Below are 16,804 nucleotides of genomic sequence, written 5' to 3'. Positions count from 1 at the left end.
AGGAGGACCACACCAGGAGCAAAGATGATCTTACAGAAGGCTTTACCATTGTAGCACGCAAGAAAATCCTAAACAAAATAAAAACTTAATCACCACATGCATTCTACTGAGCTGTCAATCATTTAGAGTTAGTGGTGGGGGGGTTGTTTTTTTTTAAACTCTAACAGGAACACTTAATGTGACATCTATGCTCTGAACACATTTTTAGATATACAATATTGTTTGCCAAAGGCATACTGTTGTACAGATCACCAAACCTCATTCATACTGAATAACATTTTATATCTGTTGATTTAGCAACGGCCTATTTCTCCCACTGAACTTTCAGCGACTACCATTCTACTTTCTGCTTCTAGAGGTTTAAGTATTGTAGATAAACTCAGGTAAGCGGAATCATGCAGTACTTGTCCTGTGATTAAGTTATTTCACTTAGCATCGTGACATGCATGTTCATAATTATTGTCACATGTAAGGCTGAACACAGACACACACACACACACACACACACACACAATCTGTATCATTCATCCATTGACAAATAGGTTATTTCCACATCTTCATCGTTACAGCACTGTGATGAACACGGAATGCAAATCTCTGATATTCTGATTTCAAGTCTTTTGGGTAAATATCCAGAAATGGAAGTGCTAGATCACACGGTAGTTATATTTTTAACATGTTGAGAAATATTCATATCATTTCCCTAGATGTTTGCACCATTTTATGTTCCACCAACAGTGCAAAAAGTTTCCACTTTCTTCATAGCTTCACTAACAGGTGTTAACTTTTCTTTTGCCTTTTATAATAGCCATTCTAAAGATATGAGACAGTATCTAATTGTGGTTTTCACTTGCATTTCCTGGGTGATTATTAATGATGAATATCTTCTCATATAATTGTTAGTCATCTGAGTGTCATTAGAGAACTGTCTATTCAAGTCCTTTGCCCATTTTAAATAATTTGTTTTTGCTATATAGTTGAGTTTCTTATATATTGTGAATGTTAACCCTTCAAGAGATATAGCTGGCCAACATTTTCATCCATTTGATAGTTTCTTCACTCTGTTAAATATTTCCTTTACTATACGAATTTGTAGTCTGACATAACCCCATGTGTCTATTTTTGCTTGCATTTGTCTGTGCTCTTGGCCTCCTAAACATGAACTTACCAAGATCATAAAGCTTCTCCACATACTTTCCCCTATGTTACAGTTTCAGCTCTAATATTTAAACCTTTAATAAATTTTGAGTTGACCTTCGTATATGATGGAAGATATCCCTGGAGGCCCAATTTCATTCTTTTGCCTGTGAATATCAAGTTTTCCTGGCAACATTTATTGAAGCAATTATCCTTTCCTTACTGTGTATTCTTTGCATTCATATTAAACATCAGTTGACCATATAAACATGAGTTCATTTCTGTTCTTAATTCTGTTCACTCATCTGCCTGTCTTTATGGCAGTGTTATATTGATTAACTACTGTGGCTTTGAAATAGTTTTTGAAATCAGAATGGATAATGCCTCCAGCTTTGCTACTAAGATTTGCTGTTCATGGTTCCATATGAATTTTAGGATTTTTTTTCTCTTTCCATTAAAAAGCTCATTGGGATTTTTCATAGGAATTGCATAGCTATGAATTGCTTTGGGCAATTAATGCTAAGTTTTCCAATCCACAAACACAGACATCTTTCCATTTTGGGTGTCTTAATTACCCTCAATGTTTTATAGGCCTTAGTATGTCTTTCATCATTTTATCTAAACTTATTCTTAACTATTTTGTTCTTTTTTGCTATTATAAATGAGATTAATTTCCTTTTCAGATAGTTCACTGTTAACATAAAAATGAAACAATTTCATATGTAGATTTTGTATCCTGCAACTTTACCAAATTAATTTATTCCAACAAGTTTCTTATGGGATCAATTTAGTTTTCTACATACAAGATCATACCATCTGCAAACAGATCATTTTACTTCTTCCTTCTGATTTATATGCTTTTCTGTCAGCTTGCCTGAGCACTCTAAAACCTCCCCATGCTATGTTAAATGGAGCTGTTGAGAGTGGACATCACGTATTTTTCCAGATCTTAGAGGAAAATCTTTCAATTTTTTATAGTTAAGATCTTAGCTGTGAGCTTTTCATAAATGACTGTTATGATGTTAAGTTACTTTCCTGACCTTTTGTAGGAAAGACTGTTGAATTTTCTTAAATGCTTTCTCTGAATCTTAGAGATAACTGTGTGACATCCTTTATTCTGTGAATGTGGTTTATCACACTGAGTTGCTCTATTGAACCATCCATGCATCTCAGGGTTAAATCCCACTTGGTAGTGGTTATGGGCCTACCGTGTTGTTGAATTTTGTTTGCTCATATTTTATTGTGCATGTTTCATCTATATTCATGAAGGACACTTGCCTGGAATTTTCTCATAGTGTTGTTGCCTGGCTTTGATATCAGGATGCAGTTGGCATGATAAAGGGAGTTTGGAAATGTTTGACTTTTTTCTAAAGAGTTTCAGAAGTTGACTTTTATTCATCTTTAGATGTTTGGTAAAATTCATCAGTTAAACCACCTCCTCCTGGGTTTTTCTTTGTTGAGAGGTGTTTGATTACTGGATCAATCTTACTAGTTATACGTTCATCAGATTTTCTGCCTTCGTTATTCAGTCTTAATAGGTTGGAAGTTTCTAGGAATTAATCCATTTTCTTCTATATTATCTAAATTGTTGATATATCTCTGCTTTTAGTTTTATATATTTAGTGCTATGATGCATGCACAGGTATTTTCAAATATTATATCTTCCTGATGAATTGATCCTTTTATTATTATATACTATTATTCTCTGTCTCCTGTGACAATTTTTAACTTAAAGTCCACCTGATAGTCCACATCTGCTATTTTGAAAACCAGTCACATGGAACAACTTTTGCCATCCCTTAATTTCAGCCTGTGTATGTCCATAAATCTAAAGTAAATCTCTTATATACAGTGTATATTAGATCTTTTAAAAATTATTTTCAATTATGCTGTCTTTTGACTGTGGAATTTAACACATTTAAAGTAGTTATAATAGGAAAGGACTTACTGTTTGCCATTTTGTTTTCTGTGTCTTGTTATTCTTTTATCCCTCTTTTCTATTGTCTTCCTCTGAGTTGTGTGGATTTTTTGTATTCATGTGCTTTGATTTCCTTTCTCCTTTTTTGTGTATCTTTTATAGGCACCTTCTTTGTGGTTATCATGGGGCCTACATAAAACAGCTTATGGCTTTAACAATCTATGACAAGCTGGTAACAACTTCAATCACAAACACTCTATGCTTTTGTCTCACTATACACTTTAAGATATTGATGTCATAGATCCCATCATTTCATGCTTCATATTCATTAACACCTTTTAGTTACTTACACTTTGTCTTTCATCTTTTACATTAAAATTAAAAGTGATTTACCCACTACCATTCCAGTATTCTATGGTTTCTAGATACTTACTTTTATCAGTGCATCTTTTTCTTTCTCGGTGTTTTTGTGTTGTTATTTGGCATCGTTTTGTTTCAACGTGAAGAACTCCATTTACCATTTGTCACAGGCAGGGTCAATGGTGATAAATTTCCTCAACTTTCATTTGTCTGGGAAAATCTCCATTTCTCCTTCATTGCTGAAGGGCAGTTTTGCTAGGTATCGCATTTTTATGCTTTTAGCCCTGCAGTTTTCATCCTATTCCTTTCTGGGCTGCATGGATTCTACTGAGAAATTTGCTAGTAGTCTTACAGGGTGCTTCCTTCCATGTGTTGCATCCTTTTTATCTGGATGCTTTCAACATTCTGTCTTTGGCTTCTGCCTGTTGTAATGTGCTTCGGTGAGAATTTCTTTGAGCTCATTTTACAGGGGTCAGGACATCTGTGTCCTTCCTCACACTTCAGAAATGTTTTGGCCATTATTTCTTTGAATAGCCTTTCTATCCCCTTCTCTTTCTCAGTTCTGCATACTAGGAAACCCATAACTATTCAGCTTCATAACCCACAAAACCTGCAAGGTTTGTTCACGCTTCCATTCTTTTTCCCGTGATCTGTATTCAAGTTTACTGATCTTTTCTTCTGTTTAGTCTAATCCGCTGTTGAACCCCTCTAGTAACTTTTTAGCTTCCATTATTGTGTTCTTTAGCTCCAAGATTCCTTGTTTGTTATTTTTTCATCTTTTGTTAAAATTCACATTTTGCTCAAGCATTGCTCTCCTGATCTCACTGATCATCTTTGATTCTCTCTCAGGGAAATCACTTATCTCCATTTCATTAGGGTCAGTTTCTCAGGTTTATCTTGTTCCTTTATTGGACTATATTTCCCTGTTTCTTCATTTTCCTGGACTCCTGTTGTTTTTGTCTATGCATTAGAAGCAGTAGGCAGCTCTTCGAGTCTCCCCAGACTACTAGCCTCATACAAAAGAAAAACCCTTAATCAGTCCAGGTAGAGATCCTGGGGGCCTCTCAAACATTCACACTCATGCTAACCAGTGTTCTTAGCATCCCCCAGACATTAGAAATACACTGGTACGTCAATACTGAGACAAGTGAGACAGAAGCCAATCCTCGATCAGCCCACAGAGAAGTTGGAACTTTGGTTGGTGGTCCAATTCTCCTATCCTCTTACCTCCAGGGATCTAGGGTTTTTCACCTGCTTGCTTTGCTGTGAGCTGGAGAAGGAGCTGTGGGAAGTAAATTCATACCACTTTTCACTGCCTTCTTTGTTTTCAGGGCTCCACTCCAATCCCAGCATCTAAAGTATTCCAGATACCATCAGCACTCCAAGGTACATGAGACAGAAGCCTTGGACAGCCTTGTAAAAAGTTGAATATTGAACATATGGCATAGCTATTCCCACAGAGAGAAGCTGAGAGAGTTTTCCTTCCAATCACACAACACTGTGCTGGAGGTGGGGAGATTATGGTGTCTTGATTTTCCTATCAATCTTGAAGTGGTGGTTTTCTTTTGATCGAGTACAGGAGACTCTCAACTGGTTTCTGGAGTTCTCAGAAAGGAAATTTGTCCACAAACTGTGGTTGAATTAGTAAATTTGGCCTTGCTAATCTCTACCGTCTCGCTCACATTACCTCCTTTGTGGGTGTTCTGCTGTCCTGGAGATTGAACACAGAGCCTTCACACAGCTACATTCCCAGCCCTCTTTTATGTTTTCTATCGAGACAGCGTCTCAGTAAGTCACAAAGTTGCCCTGGCTAGATTCAAACTTGTAATCCTCCCATTTCAGTTTTCCAGAGTGCCAGGGATACTGGCATGTATCACCATGCCCAGCTCCACCGGGTTTCTAAAAGACATCCGTTTCATATACTTTTTCCTAGGAAAAGTCTAGGGTCTCAAGAGTGTTTATTATCTTCCAAGAGAGAGCTAAAGGATTTTAAAAACCATCAGAAGTCTGTATTTAATAATACTAAAATTTTCAATAACTGATATGTTTTTCTACTTAAAAGAATCATTTTTCTGGATTTTAGGAGTTATAATAGTCTGAGAAATAGATTTTTTAAAAATTAAATGGTGCCATCTGTTAAAAATATTCAACAGATGTTGAATCTTTAAAGTTTTCTTCTCCCATGGAAATTTTCACTATCACATTAAGAAATACATATACTAGCTTTGGATATGTGGTTTTAAATCCAACCACTCTCCTTATGACATGGCTTAATGCTAAATCTTCATTTCTGTTCTAGCCCCTGCGAAGTCTGCCTGTCTCCAAGACTTCACCAGTTTCAGACCCAAATGACTCCTCTTTATTTCCTCCCCATCTCTTCCACTGGCCTGTCAGGACCGATGTACCCTCAGATATAGCCTTGATCCAATCATCTCTCATCACCTTCACGACTGACACCCTGGCCTATTACAATGACTCTCTCATTGTTTTCAACAATGATCCAGTAAATGAAACAAAAATTTTATTAAACTACTTTCTCTTGCTATATGTAGTGATCTCTGAAGTTTTACTTTTTCTTTATTAAAAAAAAATAATCAAAATTAGCCATACTGACTTATCAGTATGTTTAAATGGTGATGTGTGGTTGAAAAACCTCACTGGTCTCTCATTGAGGACTTTTCTTTAGCTGGGAATTTTGTCAAAACACAATTTTATGTCTTGTCTGCTCGTAAGTGGCTTCCTGTCACACTTAAAATACAAATTCATATACAGGGACTTCAAGGCTGTGTATGAGCTAAACCTTGCCTGGGTCTCCAACCCTGGCTCTTACCCCTGTCCAGCATTTACCCCAACTACACCAGAGCTCACCTCTCACTGCTGCTCACACGCACCAAACTCACAACCTAGGGTCTCCGCACTAGCTCTCTCCTCTGAGATATACGTACCCCAGATCATCCCGGAACTCACTTCCTACCCATCTGACAGCCGGTGGGCAACTTGTAACATGTACCTGAACCAAACCAATGTGGTGCTGGGTGTGGAGGCCCACCTGAGGATTGCTGCCAACAACATAAAAAGGAGAACTGGAGAAGAAGAAGCGGGGGCTGTTGGTTCTCCTGGAGAAGCTTGTCATGCTATTTTTCCTGATATGAACTTGGGTGTTCTCATCGCAGAGGAGCTCAGGATCTTATTATTACTGAGAATGACAATGGTTCACTTTGGGCGAGCCCTGGTCCTTACTTTGAGTGCCGCTTCTGGGCTCCAGCGCAGATTCCTCAGCCTGTTAGCAGACTTAGCTTCCACCACTGACCTTTGGACATTCCCAGCGCAGATCTGTGCAATAGACTTGCATGAGACATTGTCATAGGCTCTAGGCCCCCAGTGGGACTTGTAGGGGGCGCTGTCATGGGCTCTAGGTCTTCAGCTGGACTCATATGGGACATTACCATGGGATCCAGGCCCTCAGCTGGATTCTTTGGGTCTGTAGTGTGTGGACAGATTTCCTGCACTCTTTTGTACTTGACACTTTGGGTGACTACTATAAAATAATACTATAGATTATGTGTCCTGTATTAAATTGTTTCCCTTGTAAACCCTGACTATAACAACAGTCTCCACCATTCTTGGTTTTGTTTTTTTTTTTTTTTTTTGGTGCTGAGAACCAAACTCAGAATCTAGTACTTGCCAGGCAGGTGCTGTGCCACTGAGCTATATTCCCAGTCCCTTCCACCATTCTTTCTAATTTGGGTCCTTTGCCCCTTCATTCTGTCTTCTTATCTTGTTCTAATGTTCTTCAAATCCCTCGTCACTTCCTGGCATTAGAGTATATAATTATGTTTGTTATTTGCATCTCACGGAGGCAGAGATTTGTCTCATTTCCTACACTTCCTTAGCACCTGCAGAGGGAGGAAGATGAATCCTGGCCAACAGCAGGTACTCGGATGGAGGTTGTGCGCATCCTGACTTGTGTTCCTTACCAAGGCCTCCTGGGCAGTTTATCTTTTCACTGCCTGCTCCCGACCCACTCAGTTCTGTTCCGCAGGGCTGCAGGGCTGCACCTCACGATATCATGGAAGCCTTCTCATCCTAACAAACATCCTTTGAAAATTCACCTGCATGCAACAATCCCAGCCTCATCTAAACAGACTTCTCTCTGCCACCCCCACAGAGTACTGCATTCATTTCCCTATGCAGTTAAAATCCATAGTCAAATTATTTCTGCGAGTGACCCCGCCTGCTTTAAATTATATCTAGAAGGCATGGACTACACCATCCTTACGTTGGAAAGGGGTATTTTGCCCAGTGCTAGGTTCCCAGAATACTTTCAAAGAATATTGGATCAGAGTTTAACAAGTCAACTGTGGAGGGTTAATGGTTGAAACAAGTATAGGTTTTTTAAGTCAGGTATGTAGGTCTGAATCCCACACGTTGTATAATCTCAGGTGGGTAGCCGGTGGCAAATTACTGAACCTCCCTGGAAATAAATATAAGCCAGATGCTTAGCCCTACATCTGATAGTACTGGCTGGGAACATGACGCCTACTATTAACTGAGCTATGTGTGTACCTAGCAGGATAATACAGAAGATTCATTCATCAGAGATGGCCCAGTTCAGGTCTTTCTCCAAGCAGCATTTTGTTGCTAAGTGGGATTTTAATGCTTGTTTTTGTGGGGAAGGTATCTGCATAGGGAAGCTGCATATCCACTTAACCCACATCTTCACCACCACGGGGAAGCTGGGGGAATCACTGCTTTTTGTGGAAAGCAGAAGATCACTGCCTCAAAAAATTTCTCCTGGTATCAGTCTCTCTCTTGTATCCAGTTTCCTCAATTTTGGGGGAATAAATAGTCTGTTGGCTATTTTCTGTAAGTCTCTAACTGCACTTTTTTTTTTTTTTTTTTTACTTTGTTCAAGTTCCACATCTACCCACATTCATTCAGAAAGCATTTCTTAGAGGAGTGCTAAATACGGTACCAGCAACCATACAAAGAGTGGTCCACAAAAGATATAATCACGCCCTTCTTTACTCTGTGATTTACAGAGTGTAAACTGTCAAGAATTTCTGCATAATCATAAGTATTGAGGTTAGAGGAAAAATGAGATGGCAAGCTATTTCACACGTACTATCTTTTAACCTCCGTGACATCATTTAACTTAAATTTCACTGACTAGTGCATTACATAATGCAGTATATTTACACAAAGGTGGAACCGAGACCAATGAAGTAGGAATCAACAGACCAGGCTTTATGTTCTAATCCTCTATTTAAAAAAATAAACCACAAGACTTGATCAACCTACTTTGCCTCTTTATACCTCTGTCTCCTGTAAAATTATGAGATTACTAAAAGCCCCCTAAAACCATTTCTGGTTAAAAGAACTCTATATGCCCTAATTCCAGATTCTCTAGGGAAAAGTTCATTATACTGGTCTTCACAGATTTTAAAGTGCACCATTTGGAACTGTGAACATCTAAGTCAATTTCATACTATTTCTCAGTTCAAAACTGTCAGAATGTCTTTCCTAAAAAGTGTCATCTGAAGTCAAGGTACACAACTTATAACGATTACAAGGTGTAGTACAGTCATAAACCTGTCGTGAGTATTAAGCATAGTTTCTTATATATAAATGATCATCACCTGGAAAAAAACTCTTTTCTGAAATAAAGATATTCCAGACTGCATTTCTTCACAATCTCTCTTAATTTGACAAGGACTTTATCAAGAGATTCTTTGTGATTTCCCAAGCTGTTCAGTCTTAATCTGCAAAGATTTAGCTTCTTTTTCATGACACGCTTAAATTCCTACAAAGAAAAGTCACAAAACAAACTCCAAAACATCAGTGCTAAATAAGAACAAATGACAAAAGATAAAATAACCCAGGCATTTCCATCTCGATGGTATTCACTGCTATTGGACCCTGAAATTATAATTAAATAGTTCTCAATTCTCAAGTATCCAGAGATTATTGTATAATTGAATTATCTGAACATAGAACATGTACCACATAGCTAAAACTGAGTGACAGTTTCTTTTTCTTAAGATAAATGGATTTCTGACCATCTCATCAATTGTCACAGTTGCTTTAGAACAGGGTAAGATAAGTAATGCAATCAAATCAGTATTTGCTGATTATCATATTGAAAGGCAAATTTTACAAAAGGTTAGATTGGCAAAGTAGTTGCATATATATATATATCAATTGCATATATATACATATATATGTATATATATATATATGTATATATATATATAAATGTTGTCAATATAATATTCCAGAGTTTTTCTTTACACTAATTTGGTTGGGGTTAATGGATGCTAACAAGTAGTCTGGTAGTCAAGAAGTGGAGGTACTACTGTGAGTGATAGGTTAAATTAAAAGGATGGTTTCTTAAATGTTTCCTTTTTAACAAAGCTGAGAATAACCACCAAAGATGATCTTGCTTTTCAAATATTCTATTTTCTGAGATAATAAAACTGTCAGAGATTTAGTGATAAGATCCTTTTATACAGTAATCATTCTACCAAAGTTAGAGAATTTTAATATGCCAAGGAAAAACTCAAGCTTCTTGGCCAGTTCTCATAAGGATACAAATAAAAATACCTTTTTCCATTAATTGTCTTATTAATGTCTTGTCTCTCCTCACATGCATTCTCATGACCCCCTCAGGATCATGCGTATTTACCCTAACTCTCCCACTCCCACTCACCCCCATCCCACACTCCTACACAGCCCCACACGCACACTCCACACTCCATCATCAGGCTATGCGGATAGTCTTAGAAACTGTACTATCTATATCTAGTATCACCTGAACCATCAAAGTGGAAGAAAAACCCAGAAATCACAAAATGCACCACACTTACAGTAAGCTGCTGCACCCACTTTTCTTTGACAGCAATCTCTGGATTAGTGACCCACTGGAAGGAGCCATCAATGAAGGTTTCAACCTCTGAAATTTCTTCAAACTGGCAAAAAAGAGAGAGAGAGAGAGTTCTGCCTCTTCAACCAGGAATTCAAATGAAAAACATAGCATTACATAATAAGAATGCATTTAGATTGCAATTCTACTCCACAGGTAATTTAGGAAGATATTAGGCAGAGTTCCATTGTATCTAATTTATTCAATTTTCCCTTTATCAATTTCTATTTCCTTTATACAAGGGTGTGCTCATAACATGCTAACTCTTGCCAGGAACTCAGCTTATACTCAGTATACACAGTTAGAATGATTTTCCAGAATATAAATTTTTCCTTTTTCTTTCCCTTTCAAATAGAAAGAACAAACAATTCCATTGATTTTTATCAACTTTCAAGTTCTATGCTACCTACCATAGGCTCACACTGTTGAAAGGAACTAAAAATACAAACACAAAGGTATTATTGTCTGATTTCTCTAGCCATCTAGATTTTCCATACGAATTATCAAAATGAAGAAAGAAATAGTAGCTATTAGGCAAAAGAAATTCAGAGAAAAAAACTTTCTAATACATATCGTGTCTTCAACTCTTTGATACTAAAGATTAAACTGCAGGAAGATAAGTTCATGCTATCATATCTAGAGGTCAATCTCTTAATCCTGATTGGCCCAGAACTAGAAGATCAATTTCATCAGATTTGGAGGAAGTTTGTTCAAAGTCGGATTAATTTTGGTCTCAACAGAACACAGATACATTTGGACTCAACAAATAGACTGTAGTCGGTAATCTAGAGCTATTCCTAGGCAGTGAAACATTGCAATACTATATATGCATGCCATAAAATACCAGCTTCTGAAGTGTAGCTGTGAATTCCACTCCACTTTGTTCACGCTGTCTGAGGATCAGCGTTTCTTGGTCTGTCATTGCATCTAGGGCTGACGAGCTGGCTAAACTGCACTGCCAGTCAGTGCCATTGTTCTGAAAGAAGTACCAAAATGCCACAACTCTGTAACTAATAAAAAACATTCACTACTTTTATTTTATAAAGATGATGCTCTTGAGTCAATGTAATTATTATGAGCAAATACTTTCTAAACAGTTTTGTGGAATCTTCTACAACCTCAAAAGACTATGGACATCTCTCTAAAATGGCTTCATCTGAACCATTATTTTTCCCTTAAAGGAAGACTTATTTACAAATAGACACACTCACATGTAGGGGATAGAAAGTTATGGCTCTAATTTTAATACACAGAAGAAGGTAAAGAAATTCATAGGGTGTAGATTAGAGACAGAAAGGGGAAACTGTATTCTGAGAGAGGAAGAGCTCCAGGAATTAAGACACAGGAGACAGGAAGCTAAAAAGCATGGGGAAGCAAAATGGTAATACAGAGAAAAGTGAGAAATAATCCACAGCACCAACCTCAGCTCCCAGTCATTGGGAAACTGGATTCACATGCTCTCAAGGAGAACTGGGAATCAAACCTTAAAAGGAAGTCTGCTCACCAAGTCGACCCCACACAAAAGTGGTAGAGGTATCTATCTCAACACATGTGCAAACCTCAACACAGAAACAATGATACAACAAGGCAACATGATTCCTGCAAGGGTTTGGAACTCTTTGGACACTGGCTCCAAAAATACTGAAATAGATGCAGCACCTGGTGAAGAATTACAAAACACTGACTTTTAAAATGACTAATGTCTTCAAGGAAGACACAAACGCCCGAAGGAATAGAGGAAGACAATGAAGGATATGAGAGAGCAGTTCAACGAAGAGATTCTGTGTAAGAAATCTTGGGAATGAAAAGCTTACTGAGTAAAATCAAAAGCTGAGAGGAAAGCATCACCAATAAAGTAGGTCATGCAGAAGACAGAATTCCCAGGTCTGAAGACAAAGAGTTATCACATTCAAACACTAATAAAGAAAAATAAAGTATGAACAAAATATGCAGGACATCTGGAACACAATTAAAAATGCCAAATTTATGAATTTTTGGCAAACAAGAGGATGTCAGGTACAGACTAAAGGCCCAGAAATTGTATTCAGTGTAATAATAGCAAAAAATTTCCTGAGTCTTAGGAAAGATGGGCTCTCCAAGAATAGGAGGCTAAATAATAAAAAGCAAAAAAGAACTTTCCTACATCATATTGACATATCAAGTGTACAAAACAAAGAAAGAATATTGAAAGCTGCAAAGGAAAAATGATGAGTCATTTAAAGGCAAATTCATCAGAATAAATGCAGATCTTCCAGCAGGAATTCTATATGCTGGAAGAGCATGGAATAATGTATTTCAAGCCCTAAAAGAAAATTGCTGCCAAACTTGATTATTACATCCAGCAAAGGTAGCCTTCAGAATTACAGGAGAAATAGCCCACCTTCCATGATAATCACGACTAAAGAAATTCAAGGCCAGCATCAAAAAAGATATTTAAAGGAATCCTACACACACACAAGGAAGAGGGTGAAGAACAGACAAACAAGTGAGAATTAAAAAAGAAGCATTAGAAAAACAACAAAATTCCAAGAATTAGCCTATGTCTTTCCATAATGACCTTGGATGGTCTTAATTCACCAATTAAAAGATATAGACAGGCACAATGGATTTAAAAACAAGACCCAACTTGTTTGCTACCTGCAAGAAACACACCTCACCAACAAAGACATACACAGACTCAGAGGGAAAGAATGAAAAATGATATTCCAAGCAAATGGAAACCAAAAACAAGCAGGAGAAGCTATACTCATATCTGAGAAAGACTACAAGGCAAAATCAAGCAGAAAAGATAAGAAGCACATTGTATATTACTAAATGGAACAATCTTCCAAGAAGATATAATGGTTGTAAATATTTATGCACTGATTGTTAGTGTACTCAATTTCATAAAACAAACACTATTGGGCATAAAAAGAATGAGATGAGTGTATCCACACTCACCACTGTTTTTCAGTATACTACTTCAAAATTTAACCAGAGCAATCAGGCAAAATAAAGAAATGAAAAGGAACCAAACAGGACAGGGGAAGCAAAATTATACATGTCCATAGATGAATTGATTCTATATGTACAAGAGTCTGCCAATCTCTTAGACTAAACAAATGCAGCAAAGTACCAAGAGATAAAATCAACATACAAAAAGCAGTAGCTTTTCTATGCACCAATAATGAACCCCCTGAGAAGAAATTAGGAAACTTAGTCCATTCACAATAGCTTCAAACATAATATAATACCTAGGAAATAAACATAAACAAAGAGGTAAAAGACCTCTACAGCCAACATTGTAAAACATTAAAGAGATAAACTGAAGAAGACACTAGAAGATGGAAAGACTTCCCACATTCGTGAACTGGCAGAATCAATACTGTAAAAATGGCCACATTACCGAAAGTGATCTACTGATTTAATGCAATCCCCATCAAAATAGCAATGACATTCTTTATAAGACTAGAAAAAAAAAATCCTAAAATTCATATAGAAGCACAAACAACTCAGAACAGCTGAAGCAATCCTGAGCAAAAAGAGTAATCTTAGAGGTATCATAACACCCAATTTCAAAGTAGTACACAGAACCATAGTAACACAAACAGTGCGGTATTGACATAAAAATGTAGACCAGTGGAATAGAATAGAGATCCCAAAAATAAATCCACAGAGCTACAGATGTCTGATTTTCAACAAAGACACCAAAAATGAATGTCAGAAAAATGACAACTTTATTAACAAATTATGCTGGAAAAACTTGATATGCATATGTAGAAGAGTGAAACTAGATCCTTATCTCTCACCTTGCACAAAATAATCAGCTAAAGATGGTTGAAGACCTAGGTAGAAGACCTAAAATTGTGAAACTGCTGGAAGAAAACACAGGGAATACACTTAAAGACACAGGCAACAGCTTTCTGAAATAAGACTCCAATAGCTCAGGAAATAGCAAGAATCAATGAACGGGATCTCATCAAATTATAAAGATTCTGCACGGCAAAGGAAAACAACCAAAGGAAAAGGCAATTTACAGAATGAGAAAATATTTACCCACTACACTTCTGACAGAGAGTTGATAGCCAGAATACACAAAGATAAAAAATTTAACACCAAAAAAGAATAAGTAATCCAATCGATAAAGGGGCAAATGAACTGAACAGACATTTCTTTGAAGAAGTCCAAATGGTTTATAAAATAATGATTGTCATCTTTAACAGTCAGGGTACACAAATCAAAACCACTTTGAGAGTCCATCTCACTGATGTCAGAATACTATCATTAAAGATTAAAAAAAATAAATGCTGATGAAGGTGGAGGGAGAGGGAACGCTTCATTCATGAGGGGTAGGAATACAAAATAGGAGAGCCATTATAGGGGCTGGGGATTTAGCTCAGCAGCACAGCGTCTGCCTGGCAAGCACAAGGTCATGAGTTTGATTCCCAGTACTGGAAAAAATAAAATAAAATAAAATGAATAAATAAAGCCAAAAAAAAAAAAAAAAAAGGAGAGCCATTATAGAAAGCAGTATGGAGATTACTCCACAAAATGAACAACAAAACTACTGTATGAATCAGCTATACCACTCCTCCACATATACCTGAAAGAATTGAAGTCTGGATTCTCATTTTATTATGGCAGAATTCAAAATAGCCAAGTAATGGAATCTGCCTAGATGCCTGTCAATGGATGAACGGGAAAAGAAAATGTGGCATGTATAATACAATGGGATGTGATTCCGCCATAAACAACAAAATGCTATCATTTGCAGGAAAATGATGGAACTAAAGATCATCCATCACAAGTTTCAGGCCAGGGATATAGCTGAGCGGCACACCGCCTGCCTGGCAAGCACAAGGTCCTGAGTTCCATTCCCGGTACCTGCCACACAAAAAAGGACAAGTTTCACATATTTTCCCTCATATGTGGAATACAGAAAAAAATATAACATGAAAGTAGAAGGGAAACTGTTAAAGATGACAAATGGGACCAAGGAGAGCAGAAGGTAAGGGAGGTTAATCCAGATGAATACCATCAAACTATTTGATAGGCATGTATTAAAATTCCACAGTGATTAATAGGCACTAGTGTGAATATGTATGAGTGCATGTATGTGTACATGAAAAAGGAAATCGCAGGGGGCACTCAACTGATTTCACTGGGAACATACTGGTTTCCTTTCTCCTTCCCATTTACTCTACATATGCTGAGATAGTGCTTCACAAAGTACGTTTTGTGTACTTCCCTCAAAGTTTTCCTTCTGCCACATTTCAGATCTGTGACAACACTGTTAGCCTTTTTCTTGCTGACTGTTGGAGACTCATGGACTCATTTCCATTCTTCTGTTAGAAGGCAAACTTCCCAATTTACGGGGGAGAAAACCTCAGAGCCAGAATGCTGCCAGCTGATAAGGCCCCGCTGGGTAATACAGCATGGATCAGCCTGTGTCTTGACATTATTATTACTTCAGAGGACGGAGGGTAAAAGCACACAGCCAGGGCAGATTTGCTGCGGCTCCATTCAGTCTGGCAGTTTGGCTGGGTTTCAAAAACACAGGGGAATGATGAGTATTTGAAACAGAATGTCACAAAAACACAGCCCTCAGCACAATGTCCAGGGGCTGCTTGCGACAGCTTCTGATGAAGCCAGCATATGTTGTCCCCGCATCCTTGGCAGGAGCGATCCATAGATAGCATTTGCCCCAAAGACAAGTTCTTCTGCCTCCAAGGTCATCGCAGAGCTGTCAGCAGGAGGGCACCCTGACATATCCATCATCCACAGGCACAGAGAGACTGATAGAGCAAAGAAAGCAATTGGCCCCCGTAAAACATTTCCTAACGTAACAAGGACAAAGCTGGGAAATACAAAGGAGTAAAGATGGAGGGGGAAGGCGAAGCAGCAACATTTTCAAACCCAAAAAGGCTTCCCATTTTAAGCTTTTTTCCCCACATTGTAAAGAATTGGGTCTAGGAAAAACTAGATATTTTGAAAACTAAAAATTAATTTTATTACCAATTAAAAATTAGCCCCCCAAAAAGATAAACTTGAATCATTTGTAGGAAAGTGGATGCCCCTTGAGACCACAATTTTTTTTGTTTTGTTTGTTGAGATAGCGTTTCACTAGTATTTCAGGTTGGCCTTGAACTCAGTACATAGCCTAGGCTGGCCTTGAACTCATGGAGATACTCCTGCCTCAGCCTCCTGAGTGTTGGGATTGCAGGCATGCACCATCACGCCAGGCTAAGACCATAATATTAAGTGAAGTAAATCAGACACACAAGCTTAAGTATTGCATGGTTTCTCTTATAGGAGAAACCCAAGATATAAATGAAGAGCAAAATAAAAGACAAATCATTGGAACTAGAGAGACAGATCTTTCTCAGATGGGAAGAGGATCAAGAAATAAAGGGAAGTGGGAGGGGAAGGAGCTGAAAAAAGGAATGAAGATGTGTCATATACCTGTACCAGCTCCACAGAGGAAGGTG

General features: G+C 37.7%; 1 protein-coding gene across 2 annotated transcripts in view; it reads right to left on the bottom strand.

The window, feature by feature from the left end:
* LOC102028625 (lymphoid-restricted membrane protein-like) overlaps positions 1 to 16,804 on the bottom strand; it is a 93,708-nt gene that overhangs the window by 52,872 nt on the left and 24,032 nt on the right. For both annotated transcript variants that reach the window (XM_013511444.1, XM_013511445.1), the window contains 3 exons: positions 11,182 to 11,313; positions 10,282 to 10,383; positions 9,055 to 9,218 (listed from right to left, as the gene is read on the bottom strand). In XM_013511444.1, coding sequence (XP_013366898.1) covers positions 9,055 to 9,218; positions 10,282 to 10,383; positions 11,182 to 11,313 — 398 coding nt within the window. The remainder of the gene's footprint in view (positions 1 to 9,054; positions 9,219 to 10,281; positions 10,384 to 11,181; positions 11,314 to 16,804) is intronic.

Source organism: Chinchilla lanigera, unplaced genomic scaffold (assembly GCF_000276665.1).
Source record: "Chinchilla lanigera isolate Chin_1 unplaced genomic scaffold, ChiLan1.0 scaffold00012, whole genome shotgun sequence".
Classification (NCBI taxonomy): domain Eukaryota; kingdom Metazoa; phylum Chordata; class Mammalia; order Rodentia; family Chinchillidae; genus Chinchilla; species Chinchilla lanigera.
The sequence above is the reverse complement of the archived record's forward strand: the minus strand, read 5'-3'. Positions and strand labels throughout refer to the sequence as shown.